A 15141-nucleotide genomic window follows, 5' to 3' on the forward strand; every position below is an offset into this window, starting at 1 on the left:
TGACTAATCTTCTGGAATTTTTTGAGGATGTAACTAGGAAAATGGACAAGGGAGATCCAGTGAATGTAGTGTACCTGGACTTTCAGAAAGCATTTGATAAGGTCCCACAAAGGAGATTAGTGGGCAAAATTAGAGCACCTGGTATTGGGGGAAGGATAGACATGGATAGAAAATTGGTTGGCAGGCAGGAGACAAAGAGTAGGGATTCACGCAGAGAGTGGTGAATCTCTGGAACTCTCTGCCACAGAAGGTAGTTGAGGCCAGTTCATTGGCTATATTTAAGAGGGAGTTAGATATGGCCCTTGTGGCAAGAGGGATCAGGGGGTATGGAGAGAAGGCAGGTACGGGATCCTTAGTTGGATGATCAGCCATGATCATATTAAATGGCGGTGCATGCTCGAAGGGCCGAATAGCGTACTCCTGCACCTATTTTCTATGTTTCTATGTTTCTATGTCCCTTTCAGAATGGTAGGCAGTGAATAGTGGGGTACCGCAAGGCTCGGTGCTGGGACCGAAGCTATTTACAATATATATAAATGATTTAGATGAAGGGAATGAAAGTAACATTAGCAAATTTGCAGATGACACAAAGCTGGGTGGCAGTGTGAACTGTGAGGAGGGTGCAATGAGGATGCAGGGTGACTTAGACGGGTTGGGTGAGTGGGCAGATGCATGGCAGATGCAGTTTAATGTGGATAAATGTGAGGTTATCCACTTTAGTGGCAAAACAGGAAGGCAGATTATTATCTAAATGGTGTCAAGTTGGGAAAAGGGGATGTACAAAGGGATCTAGGGGTCCTTGTTCATCAGTCAATGAAAGTAAGCATGCAGGTACAGCAGGCAGTGAGGAAAGCAAAAGGTATGTTGACCTTCATAACATGAGGAGTTGAGTATAGGAACGAAGAGGTTCTTCTGCAGTTGTACAGGGCCCTGGTGAGACCACACCTGGAGTATTGTGTGCAGTTGTGGTCTCCAAATTTGAGGAAGGACATTCTTGCTATTGAGGAAGTGTAGTGTGGTAGTTGACGACTGTGTTTCCTCTCTTGTGGAAACACTCCCTAAATTTAGAATTAGCTGGAAACAGCTTTGGACACCCCGAAGGGAATGTGATACACGTTGGAGCATGTTCATTTCTTTGATAACCATGCATTGGTATATGATTTGATACCAAATATATACACAAATTCATAGGTGTCAGATGTTATGGGGAGAAGGCAGTAGAATGGGGTTTGGGGAGAGAGATAGATCAGCCACGATTGAATGATCGAGTGGACTTGATGGGCCGAATGGCCTAATTGGACTCCTATTCCTTATTACATGAGCAAATTCGATATCTCTTGATGGGATTCATATTCACGTTCTAACACCTCTAAGCATGACATTGCTGTAAAATGCATTTCTAGGTTTCTCACTACCTACCCTACAGAATTCCTTTCTCTTAAATCAATTATTTAGTTTAATTTCGTAAGATTTGGTATCATTACATTCAATCAATGTGCGTTTACTGTCATTCGTGATCAATGTATCACTTTGGAGTTATTTTACATGAAGCTGACTGCAATACCCCAGACGAAGGACCGAGAATACGAGTCTGATGAAGGGTTTTGTCCTAAAACGTCACCCATTCCTTCTCTCCAGAAATGCTGCCTGTCCCGCTGAGTTACTCCAGTATTTATGTCTACCGAGGATAATGAGTTCCTCTTTCTTTGGTGTCACCCATAATAGACAATAGACAATAGACAATAAGTGCAGGAGTAAGCAAATTTCCCACTTAAATAACAAAAGCTCTCAAAATGATTGACAATAAATGTCAATACTTCCACATTAATGGGAGGTCCCATAAATGGACATCCGGGTGACAGCTTGATATTTTCATGCTGAGATTCCAGATTTGACAACGACATGGATGGGAGTGTTCGCAGGTCCGAGAACAATCCAATCCATCCCGTTCTCCTTCTTATTTCCTCGTAACCTATTCGCTCACAATGGCAATTAATGCTCCTACATTAACTGAAAGTTACAGTGGCCAATTAGCCCAACAAAAAAAAAGGGGGGGGGGGGGGGGGGGGGGGGGGGGGGGGGGGGGACCGTCACTGGGAGAATGAGAAAATAGCGCAAAGACTGCATCGGAGCTCAGGGTTCAACCCAGCTCGCTGGAGATCCGAGCCAAATGGTCTACCTGCAGCGCCACCGCGGTCCACACCAGGGTATTCCCATCGGTGCAGTGAGAGCTGACTGAGATTCCTTTAGATTACTATTTAATCTCCTGCAGGAACTATGGGCTCATTCATTCGAAAGAAGGTTCTGGGGCCAAAACTGAAGACTAACTACATTTTTATTTATTTCAATTATCTGATGTTTCATCTTTCATGTTTCATGTTTCATATTTTATTCATATTTTAAATGTGTTTATTTGCTTTCTTTTGAATGAAATTCACTTAAATCTATTTCTGCACCTTCAATGGCTTCTGAATGTCAGAAAGGTTTAGAGACATTGAAAGACCCCCACTAGTTTGACAAACAGCAAAACTGGGAGACGACTTTCCCATTTTGTCAAGAGCTTTCAGAATGCGCTTTCGTGGACCATCACATCGCTCGCATCATATTATTCAAGGATCAGCTTCTATTAAGCTCGTTTAGGGGACAGTTTTGGCCGTTCAAATGCCCTTCCAAGTCCATTAAGACGACGTTCCGTGAATGTTGAATGCGGGTGGCATGCAGGGACCCCACTCAGGAATCCTGGGTCGACAGACGATTTCTTAATTCTCCACGGTCAAATCCACATGCTATTATTTGCTCACTCACTTAATCCGTTTGTTTCTTGTTTTCACCCAGTTTATTCCCCATCGTAACGTTTTACGATCTGCGCCTCTCCTGACTGGAAGGGAACTCCGCTTAACCAGCAAATGAGCAAACCCTGGATTATTGCATCCCGCCCCCTGCTTCCGATCTCACTGCTAGCCCATAGTTCATTCAATTTGATTTGAGGGGCACCATCTCACCCAAAGATTAGAGGAGTCTCACCCATTGTGGAATCGTTTTTTTAAAAATCGTCATAGTGACTATTATCGTCATAGTGACATATCTTATCGTCATGGTGACATCTCAATGCTGAATCCTGTTATTAATCTCCTTTCCAGTGCAAATCATCTCATTTATCCCTTCCTTTCGAATGTACACTATCCCAGTGAGATAACATGCGTGGGGAGGAACTGCAGATGCTTGTTTGAAACGAAGATGGACACAAAAAGCTGGAGTAACTCAGCGGGACAGGCAGCATCTTTGGAGAGAAGGAATGATTGACATTACGGGTCGAGACCCTTCTTGGTCACCCATTCCTTCTCTCCAGAGATGCTACCTATCCCGCTGAGTTACCACAGCTGTTTGTGTCTATCCCAGTTTGATACACGGCTGTGTATTTCCTTAATTGATTAAAAGTGTGGCATTGTAAACAGATCTACACAACTCGCCTTCTCCTACACCTTGTTCAACTGGTTCCATGTGCCTACCAACCCTAACTTTCTCCACTATCAGTTTCCGTAAATGCAGCCTCCCGTGTCTCTACTCATCATCTTCCACTTTCTGTGTCTAAATCCCCCCCCCCCCTCCCCCCCCCTCCCCCCCAACCCCCCCAGCCTTTGCCTCCTTTCTCATTTTTGCTTCTCTCCCCACATCAGTCTCTATCACCAACCCACCAGCTGCTTTCTCCGGACTCTATCACTCCCCCTCTTTAACATGACACCCTCTGCGCCTTCTTAACTAATCCCACTTTTCACCAGCTAGCCCCTGTCTCACCCCCACTCTTAGCTCTTTATAGTGGCTACCTCCCCTCCACAAACAATCCGGATGCACGCACTCGACCCCAAACGTTGCCTGTCTCTTTGCCACCAGATCCTCCGACCACCCGAGTTCCTCCAGCATTTTTCTTCTGCTTTATTTACCTAGCACTCTCCGGTTGTTGTTGCACTGGCCCTCTACAAACCAATGCAAACTTTCCCATCTTACTTGATCGGTTTTAATTTTCCGGCGAGTTGTGTACTCCATAAGCAGTCTGAATGAAGTCTATGGTATTGGAGTACCCTACTGGAGTACTGGACTACGGCAGTGGCAACATCGTCACTTTTGCGAAAATATAATCAGAGAAGGTGACTCTGCACATAATTGGGTGGTTGCGAATTAACGCTTCCATAAATTTACAGCTGACGCGTTGCATTTGCATTTGCTCGCGAATAACTATCATTGAAACACATTTAGAATGTAAAAAAATATGCGATGTTTGAAATCGGCCAAGAGAAAATCCTATGTCAATCTGGTATGTAGTAACGGAGACAGTCACTGATAAGCTTTTAAATGTGAGACCAGATCATAGACAAAAAAAATGGACCACGGTTCACGGAAATACATAGGAAGGAACTACAGATACACTGAAGATAGTCACAAATGCTGGTGTAACTCAGCGGGATAGGCAGAATCTCTGGAGAGAAGGAATGGGTGACCCTTCTTCACATTAAAGGGCTGTCTATCTATCCAGCGATGCTGCCTGTCCCGCTGAGTTACTCCAGCATTTGGTGTTTATCTTCAGTGTAAACCAGTATCTGTAGTTCCTTTCATTGGCATTCATTGTTCTTTCCCGCCGTAACCCACCTAGAATTACTTTTAAAATACAAACATGGATTAGTTTAATTCGGCGCCATGGCCTGGAAACACAACCATGGCGAATAAACTGGAAGGTACACAAAAATGCTGGAGAAACTCAGCGGGTGCAGCAGCATCTATGGAGCGAAGGAAATAGGCAACGTTTCGGGCCGTAACCCTTCTTCAGACCCGTGTACTGCATCGTTTCCGTCCTAACTGTTGTAAAGTTAATTTGCTGAACTTAAAACTTTTGCTCAGCATATTTACTAATGTATTAATGCATATTTAGGATATCATTGTTTTGGTACAAAATAGTCGAGCAATGCAGGGCGATAAATGAGACATTATTGCTCTCCTCTCCTTAATAAATTACATTGTGCATTTGCTGTGACTGAAAACATATATAAAAGAAAACAGACATGTAATCTCTGTGCGTGAATTTTATTTCCAAATGTATCAATTCAAGACATCATATGTTTGAATCAAGCACAACCAGATCTGGCGATGTTTGTCTTCAGTGGGTTTGTCTGAGTCTCGTGTTTAACTACACAGGAGTAAAGCTCGTGTGAGTTCCAGTAGGCGGCTGGCAGAGTCAGGTAACTGCTGGTACTGAACATGTTGTCCTGATCCTGCTGGGCTCGGCCTGTGTCGACGCCATCACTTCTCGCACTGCCGTCCACCGTCCACTCAATGTCCACAACGCCCGGGTTGAACCCGTTCACCAAACACACCAGAGTGGCGGTGCCCTTTCCCGCGATTTCTTCCTCTGAAGGCCCAAGGACTGACACCGCGGGAGGCTGGGGACCTGGAAAATAGAAAGAAGTACAGCATAGTGAATTATTAACGCTGGCCTTCCGAATCAAGTGTTTACCTTGCTTCCCCAGGTTCCAGAGATAGATCATTTGCCGTGTGAGGGAAAATTGAGTAGACGGGGATGCAATCTCTGGATTTTAGAGCTATGAATGATATTCGCATCGAAACAGGCAAACGCCTTACATGTCTTGAAAGGTTGCATGTAGCGAGAACATTTCCCCCAGCACCAGAGAGAATAGATTCAGAATATCTTTCAAAGGTAGACAAAAATGCTGGAGAAACCCAGCGGATGAAGCAGCATCTATGGAGCGAAGGAAATATGCGACGTTTCGGGTCGAGACCCTTCTTCAGACTGAAGAAGGTCTGAAGAAGGGTCTCGATCCGAAACGTCACCTATTCCTTCGCTCCAGAGATGCTGCCTCACCCGCTGCGTTTCTCCAGCATTTTTGTCTACGTTCGATTTTTTCAGCATCTGCAGTTCTTTCTTAAACAGAATATCTTTCAGGCCGTTTAGGGTTAATATGAACTGCGTATCTTCAGATCCAACTGGAAGTATTGGGCAGTCTACTCCTGCCATCATTTATTATGTTTTTATTTCCACTACTTTACAATTAATCTAATTTTGCAAACACGTGAAAATGTCTGTGCAACAGAAGATCATTACTACGGTTTGTCCAAAGGTCTGGAAACAATTCACAAATGTAAGAATAAATCAACGATTTTTGGTAGATATTTTGGAAAGAGACACTCCCGTAAATACGCCGTGTTCCATTAAATGCTTATCCTATTTACATCCTCGTGGTTGAAAATGTAATTCGGACAATCTTGATGTAAACTGGGCGATTCAGTAGGGGTGGGGGAAGGTGGGGTCGGTCAGAGGAATCAACATTAATTAAAGCGGGAGTCTTACAAAGAAATGCTTTGGTCCATTTCACTCCACCCTTGAAATTAAATGCGGCGAGATTTGGAGATTAGCCGCCAAACTCAAAATATTTCACTGTGATCAATGCCGATTGATTTCCGCAACAATTTAATGAACCCTTCTCAGATGCTGCCTGACCCGCTGACCCGCTTACCAAAGTGCTGAGCACTTTGCGTTTCATTCAGGATTTCAACATCTAGTTTTCTGTATTGCCCTTCTATTGCTGTCTTAAAACACACTTCGCACAGTTCACACAGTGCACGTGAAAATATTACTAACCGCTACAACCGCTACAGTCGCAGCAACATTGATTCATTTTGAAAAGCTCCTGAATAAGCACGGATCTTTAATTTTGTCGTATGGAAGGTTGAAAGCCACAATCCGTGTCAACCTCAAACTCAAGTCACTAATTCCATTTTGCCCGCATGGTCCAGAATAAAGGAAGATTTTTGATTGAAATATCCAGCGCGATTAAAATAATGAGCAGTTCGCAATGTCAGTTTATCGTCAGCCCTTCAAAAGTCTAATAAAATACTTCATTGACTCCTTACCAATGGTAGATTTGAAGATATAAATATTTTTAAAAATGTAAATATTGCACAAAATACTTACTTCGATATATATATATATGACGTACCATATTCCAAACTAATGCAACCAAACATTATTTCTATCGCGACAGTATCAACATGTTCAGTTATATTGGACTGAACAACTTGCCAAATACAAAGATATTCAAATAAAAGTGAACGAAAGTGAGTGATATACCAGCCCCTGCAGTGTCAATCAGAAAATGCTCACGAAGGTCTTTAGTGTGAAATAAAATAGCGGCGTTTGAAGATTTTATAATTGTGTTTTCTGTATTTACTGGCAATGAGTTTCGGCTCGGAAGTCAATTCGAAATTTATTTTCTCGTCGAATGTCACAGAAAAATGCCTCATAAGGCATTGTTAAACACAGTCAGACCATTCACGTAGAATAACAAATGGGGAGGGGAAAGCTATTAGGCAAAGAGATAGATTTCATGAGCATGTTAAGAATGAAAAGAGAGATAGGAAGCATGAGATGCTTGAGGGGTAATCCTGAGTTTTGATCTTCATGGTGACAATAATGTTGACGATTAAGAGGCCAAATTTAGAGAAAGCCAACGCCTCAGATTTTCCTGAGATTAGAGAACCATCCCACGACTGTGATAACAAAATGAGATTTTTTAAATCGAGTGGTTACTTAGACATGAACAAAAGTACATCAGCATGACGCGATAACGGAGATTTCCTTACTATCGAGTATGTAGAATATAGAAAGAGAAAGATTCAGGAATAACAAACGCGAAATAGGCCGATATTGCATTGGCGGAACCAGCAATTCTCTATTTTCTTCTGCGCGTCAGCGATGCTTTCGAAACTGACTCATCTAAGTGACTTTTTAATCTATCACGCATGCTTTTGCTACATCCACACTTAATCACTCCCATCTCTTCTCAAGGCTGAAACGCTTGATGAGAGGATCGGCTTAATAAGTGATTCGTCCGCCCGCTCCAAGATTTTAAACACGGAGGCATGAGCGATGGCAGATGCTGCAAATGCTGCAAAACAAAAATAAACTGGTGGAGGAACTCAGAACCATCTGCGGAGGCCTCGTTATACCTTGTCCCGATGCAGAGTCTCAACCTGAAATGTGGAATAGCTCTGTGTCTCCATAGATGCTGCCTTGTCGCTGACCGCTCCCACCTGCTCGTTTATTTTCCCCAACTTGAACTAACAGGAGGTGTACTTCGCGTTTGACTTTCTCTATCTCTCACTCGCGGCTACTCACATATCCTGCGTTAATACATTAAACTGACAGAAATTTCAACTTAAAGCCACGACTTAATTCATCCGTAATATCGCAAGAATTGGAGGACAACTTGTAGAGCGCTTTAAAAATCGGATCAAAGTGAAAGCGGATGTTGCATTGTGCTAATTTTCAGGTAGTCATTATTGTACTTACTGCTTAGATTCAATTTGGTTCCTTTCCCGAAACCAATAGTTGAAACAAAACAGTAATAATCGGCGACATCCTCAGATCGCAGGTTGGTGATGGTCAGGTGCATCATATTGTTCGGATCATCCACGGTACCGGTGAATCGATCTGGAATTCCAGAAGCTCTGTTGCCCTCATACCACACAAGGACCGGGGCGCTGCCGGTCTTTTGCCAGTACCAGCTAGTGCCGTAGCTGCGCATCTGGGCTCCTGAGAGGGTACAAGTCATCTTGACCGTTTTCCCCGGAGAAGTGGAGATGGACGTAGGGTCCTGAGTCACCAAACTCTCTGCGATTGAAGCTGGTGAAAAAACAAATTAATATTCGTAAACATACAATCTATCAGCAGAATGCAAAGAGCAGCTGCCTGGTGATTAGGTTTTCTACTTACTATGGAAGCAGAACACGAACGCGGCGAGAACGCGAATCCATTCAGACATGGTGAAGGAGGTGGCGAGGGTCAGAATCTAAATGTTTTCCGACAGAGGTCCGTTTCTGGTTCTTGAGAAATCTCCCCTTAAGAACTCCTCGACATCACAACGTCACCGAGTTTTAATTATTCATGCAAATCTCTACCCACGTGAGGGGGGGGGGGGGGGGGGGGGGGGGGGGGGGTATAGCTAGAATTATAGAGGAGAAGAAAAGAATAGCAAACTGCATGGCCAGATGTAGGAACTGCTGTGTAGCCAGTGGTTAGGCAGGCAGATATATTTTGTGCAGAAACAGAAAATACTAGGGATGTTCAACACCTCAGAGAATACATGTGAAGGGGAAAAGGACGTGAACTTTTGTTAAGTCAATAAAGCTTCACCAGAACCAAATAATTCAGCTCTTCACAGATGCTACCGATTGTCACCGCCCTTCACTGTTTTTATTTCAGATTTCCAATGTCACAATTTTATTTTATTTTTCAACTTCGTGTTTTTGATTCCGAGCTGGAAGGAGTGAAATTAAAACACGTTGAACATTTTACGAAGCTTTTTGAAATTAATTTTAGGCTTAATTTGTGGAAAATTTATAAACCATTATTTTCTTTGCAGTTATCACCCGTACAGATAAAATGCGATGAATCGCGTAGGTTTTCGATGGCACCGCATAAGCTTTGCGGCAAACCATCATATTCTTTGTGCTTTGTGCTTCCAAACAGTTCACAATGTGTATATGTATATTTGTAGGTTATAATACTGTGTGACGAGCTAACAATTCAGAGGACGCTCCCGCCATTTCCGTATTCATCGCCATAGGACTGAAAGCATTAATACTTCAATTGTCAACTCGAAATGTTCGAGGCAGATTGATGGAGAAGGGAAAAGAAGACGCTGAGTATCATTGCAATGAAGATATATGAAAGACAATTGCGTTTTGCACAATTACATGAAAACACGATAAATCCTTGAAACGCATTTGACAAAACAAAAGGCCAATTGAAGGATTTGTCATTGTGGGCGATAATATAGTGAAACAAATTTCTGAATGGTTAAAACAACAAATCAGAAAATAAGGACACTTGGAATCTTTGGAATTAAATTGGCGCAATTGGGTAGGCTGAGATCATTGTCGAGAAATTACAGCGTTTAGAAAACTAAGTCATAGTCATAGAGGGCTACAGTGTGGAAACAAGCCCTTCGGCCCAACTTGCCCACACCAGCTAACAATGCCCCAGCTACACTAGTCCCACTTGCCTGTGTTTGGTCCATATCTATGCAAACCTGTCCCATCAATGTACCTGTGTAACTATTTCTTAAACCAGTCTGGCTCGTGAGGTCATTCTGAGGACTGGATAGGCACGCGGGACTTGGATTGGTACTTTTTCAGTCTTCAACATAACATTAATGACAGCGGACATAGCATTAATGGCTTGGAACCATCTTGTCCTTGAATTGGTACTGGCTAAATGGTTGATATCGCTGCTGATCAGTTCCGTGACGTTTTCGGACGTTAGATTGTATGCGGAAGGCACAAACTACACCACCAAGTTCCACCAACCATGTTAGCTTTGCGCTCCGTCGCTGGACATTTGGCTGCATTTACATTCAGAGAGTAATCCGCACTGAGAAAACGCGGCACAGGAACGCCAACTGATCCATTTGAGTAAAATATTTCATTGTGTGTTTCTTTTGATATCATACGATTATTTAAAAATATTGGAGACTTTCAGATGTAGTGATGGTTAAGAAGGAACTGCAGATGCTGGAAAATCGAGGGTAGGCAAAAATGCTGGAGAAACTCAGCTGGTGAGGCAGCATCTGTGGAGCGAAGGAAATAGGCCATGTTTCGGGTCGAGGCCCTTCTTCATACTTCTTCAGCATTTTTGTCTATCTTCAGATGTAGTGACTTTTTTTTACAGTTATAATAGATGACAAATCTGGAGGTGGGTTTTGAAATCTATTTCAGTGAAGTTATAGATGGAAATTCTTATGATATCCAGATAAATTGTGCAAGAACCACGTAATTCTGAATGAAAATGCTGTATATCGGAAATAAACAGAACAGTTAGTAGGTGAGATGGCACCTATGACCACAGAGGTAGAGGTGACTTTTCAGATACATGGCGTTTGGTTTTCTCGGGAAGTCATTCTTTCACAGTCTCCATTATGTAGGGGTGTTATTTTAGCTGGCTTTTGATCAATTTCCTTCTTTGACACGATAATGTGAAACAGGCAGGATGGTTGCGGAAGACTGGACGGGCTAGGTATGCACCTGTTGGAATTTAGAAGATCGCGAGGGGATTTGAATGAAATGTAAAATTTTGAGGAGTCTTGATAGAACATAGTATTAAGAACACTACGGCACAGGAAGAGGCCCCTCAGCCCACCAACTAGATGCTATGGCCAACCATTATCTGCCTGCATATAATCGATATTCCTCCATTCCCTGAATGTCAATACGCCTACACAAAAGTCATTTTAAACGCCACTAATGTATCTACTTCACGACTTCACCACCCACGACTGCGCGTTCCAAGCACTGACCACCCTCTGCGTATAAACATTGCTCCGCACATCTCCTTTAAATTTAGAATTACTGTATCTAGAGGTCAGGTTACTGACGGAGGGTGAGGGTGGGGGATGGGGGGTGGGGGGTGGGGGCATCCATTCCTGTCAGGGATGAGGCGCTGGTTTCCCTCTCAACTTATTTCATATATTTTGGAAGGCGGAAGTAGATAGATTCCCAACTCGATATAGTGATGATTTTACAAAATGTTGAAGTTCATTCTCCTCCTATATACTCATTCAGTTGAGAATGGGGAACGAACAGAAAACGCATTCATGTACATTAGTCTAAATAGGTGGATGAGGATTAACGCAGGTTCGGGGGTTTCTGCGTTGTAACTTTCTATGACTATTTAAACCTCCTCCAGCAGGTCTGCCGCCTCTCGCAAGGCTTCTTCACTTTATTTTCATCGACACATATCAGCCTCATCCATTTCTCCTGGTCCCCTCTCCGTACCACATATTTACTGATATCACCTCCCCCCCTCCCCCACCCCACACTTTCCTGCAATTCAAAGTATTTCTTTTCTTTTTTAAGTGTTGGCGAAAGATCATCACCGTAAACCATTAACCCTGTCGCTTTCTCCATAGATTCTGCCTTAGTCGTTATCTGCCATTATTATTTCATGTATTACATCAGCAGACTTTCTTTGCCATCAGGAACCGCACTCGTCTTCTTTTCAGAAGGTGCACTCACTCTATCGATGGAGATGACGAGCATTAAATATCAGTGTCAAACCGCATTCAGGAAAATCCAGGGCAATTATTTGAAAGAAACAGTTTTTTTGGCAGAGCCACACAATGACTTTTCTTTATCATGCAACAGGGTTTCAAGCACTAATGCAAATCTCCCTCTGGTCCCTCACGATCCAATAAAATGTGTAAATGGTATAACATTTCCATCTAATGGCGCAAAGGCATATTACATCAGCTACATTTCAGAACATTTGCGCGAAACCGCCAGACACGAGAGCAAAGTTATCATGGACTGTTGGACAGTTATTAGGCTGAAACCTCCAAGCTCCCACATAGAATCCGAATTACGGAGCTTGATTCGAGTGATGTCTATTCCGCGTCTGTCACGCATGCCACCCTTTGTATACATTTATGTGGGGATAGATCAGGGCCGGATTTAGATGAAGAGAGGCCCTAGCTTATTCCACTTGTGAGGCCCCTCCCAATCCCCCACCCCCACGAGGTGAGGAAGATGGAAGAGTCCACCAGTTTGACACCGATGTGCAGCCGAGCGTGGCCAATGAGATAAGGGCTGGAAAGCTGTGCTTTTTATTTATTGCCAGTGCTAGTGTTGAGTTATCGGCATATAACACTATTATTCTGAAATGGAGGGCAAGGAAAATTACTGAAGTGTTATTTAGAGACCACAGTGCGTTGTGACAGCATATGTAAGAAAGGCCAATGTCAGTGTCAAAAATATAATACACCAGACCTGTACGAAGCTTTTCAAAAAGGGGGGTGGCATGGCAGGATGACAAAAAAATTATGCGAAATAAGTGCACACAGCGCATATCACAAGCGCGAAGCTCGAAGACCCTTGCGGCCGGGGTCCAGGGCCTGCTTAAGGGCCCTGGAAGCTCTGGTGTTTTAGATGCTCTCTGGTGCATTCTGAGCCTTATTTTGGAGCATTTTTGCACCAGATTTATGACCAATATTTCAGAAATAATTTTGGTTGAGTCAAGAGTAATGAGTGGTTGGAATGGGGTGATTGGGGTAATTGTTGAATACATTTTTTTTAAATCAAGAATTGAAGCTGTCCTTGTTTTAATAATCAAGTTGTACTGTAAAATGTTATGTAAAATGGTATAAAGGAGCATGCAAACACTGCAAACAAAACACATTAATTTTTTTGCAGTAAATAAAACATTTTTTTAGAAAATGTTTTGTGTGTTCATATGATTGCCTGTTACTGTTCGACTGTGTTAGTGTGTGCATATTAAAAATATGATTCAAAATGAAAGTCGCAAACTATGAAATTCATATTTTTCAGTATTGTAATGAAGGAAAAGAAACCAGTTCCAATAGTTTGATATTATTCCTGTGGAGGAGAAAATATAATTGCTCTAAAACCTACCTTAATTTTACAATCTCACTAAAGATAATCCCCCTCTCCCCCTCCTCCTTCCCCTTCCCTCTGCCTCCACCTTTCTCTCCCTCCCCAACTCTCTCTCCCCCTCCCCCTCCCCCTCTCTCTCCACCCCCTCCCCTCCCTCTCCCTCCCCCTCTCTCAACCCCCTTCGGGGGGATCTCAGATACCCCCTCACTGTCCCCCTCTCCCTCTCTCTCTCGTCCCTTCCCCTCCCTCTCTCACCCTCCCTTTCCCTTCACCCACCTCCCCTCTCTCTCCCCCTCCCCTCCCTCTCTCTCCCCGTCTGTCTCAACCGCCCCTTTCCCCCTCTCACATCCCCCTCTCTCCCTCACCCTCCCCTCCCCCGCCCCCTCCCTCTCTCTCCCCGTCTGTCTCAACCACCCCCTTTCCCCCTCTCACACCGCCCCCCTCTCTCCCAAGCAGCGAGGCTCCGACTCCGCGCCGCAGACACCGCAGACACCGCGGATGGTCGCAATCCCCCCCCCCCACAAAACTTCTAGCTGGCCTGAACCAGAATTTAGGGTAATTTCAGTCAAAGTGTAAACGCTGATAGCGCTCCAATTTTTTATTTTTCGGGATTTTATTTACTCTGGGGAAAAAAACACCTTGGCCGGAGGCTCCCTAAATTTTGAGGCCCCAGGTAAATCCGGCCCTCCCTAGATCTCGAGGCCCTAAGCTTAAGCTTGTGAAGCTTATACGTAAATCCGGCCCTGGGATAGATAGGGTTCATGCACAGAGTATTGTAGCCAGAGAGAGAAATCAAGAATTAGAGGACATTGGTTTAAGGTGACAGGGAAAAGATTTAAAAGAAACCTGGGGGGTGGGGGGTGGACATTTTCACACTGTGGGCGGTGGATGTATGAAATAAGCTGTCAGAGCAGGTTGTTGAGGCAGGTACTATAACACAATTTCAAGGACACGGACAGATACATGTGCAGAAAAGGTTTATAGGGATATGGACTACATAGGGGAACGTGGCACCAGCGTAGATGGGGCATCTTGTTGTTTCCATCTTGTTCGTGTATAATCCAATAAAACCTGCTGAGATGTTGAAATCCAAAATCAATACATATTTCCCAGGTCGTTAAAATTGTGGATATTCCATATCGAGATGCTCGATTACTATTGCCGAAAAGCCATCTTGATTACTACGGCTTTTTTAATGTGAATTTGGCGTCCATATTTAATATAATTATGCTTTGAAATTGTTATAATGAGATAATGCATTCCGTTACTCTTTTTAAATTTAACGACTTTGTGCAATATAAGCTGCCGTGTATTCGCGCGCCTATTTACACTCGACTTGGTGTGATATATAATAGCATAAGAAAATGTGTGTTACTTCCGACATTATGTTACATTGTTTCAGGGTTTGAATTAGTAATGACTTGCAAAAGCTACCCGGGAAAAAGATAATCTTTGCTTGGGACGACGGTAGCCATGAAGCTATCAGATGATCACAAATCCCATGAATCGCTGATATGCTTCAGAAAATACAATTTGTAACAAATTTGGGATGCTTAGCACCTGAAAATTTCTCCGTCATTCAAAATCACCGGCTGATTCAATAGCAACCTCTACTTGGAGTTCGAGTTTAGTTTATTGTCACCTGTACTGAGGTACAGTGAAAAGCTTTTGTTGCGTTCTAACTAG

At 43.3% G+C, this 15141-nt stretch overlaps 1 protein-coding gene across 1 annotated transcript; it reads right to left on the reverse strand.

Moving 5' to 3' along the window:
• Window positions 1-5060: 5060 nt before the first annotated feature.
• LOC116987507 (immunoglobulin lambda-1 light chain-like) lies at window positions 5061-8881 on the reverse strand. The gene is made up of 3 exons (XM_033043576.1): window positions 8783-8881; window positions 8360-8692; window positions 5061-5440 (listed from the first exon to the last, which is right to left on the reverse strand). The coding sequence occupies exons 1-3, from the start codon at window positions 8829-8831 to the stop codon at window positions 5118-5120; spliced, it is 705 nt and encodes a 234-aa protein (XP_032899467.1). The 5' UTR covers window positions 8832-8881; the 3' UTR covers window positions 5061-5117.
• Window positions 8882-15141: the final 6260 nt, after the last annotated feature.

This window comes from Amblyraja radiata, chromosome 25, assembly GCF_010909765.2.
Source record: "Amblyraja radiata isolate CabotCenter1 chromosome 25, sAmbRad1.1.pri, whole genome shotgun sequence".
Lineage (NCBI taxonomy): Eukaryota > Metazoa > Chordata > Chondrichthyes > Rajiformes > Rajidae > Amblyraja > Amblyraja radiata.

Excerpts from the sequence above, each read along its gene's own strand:
- LOC116987507 (XM_033043576.1), bottom strand. The coding sequence starts at position 8,831 with ATGTCTGAATGGATTCGCGTTCTCGCCGCGTTCGTGTTCTGCTTCCAT. Across the intron at positions 8,693-8,782 it reads GTTCGTGTTCTGCTTCCATA|CTTCAATCGCAGAGAGTTTG; the intron begins GTAAGTAGAAAA and ends TTTTTTCACCAG. Across the intron at positions 5,441-8,359 it reads AACCAAATTGAATCTAAGCA|GTCCCCAGCCTCCCGCGGTG; the intron begins GTAAGTACAATA and ends TCTATTTTCCAG.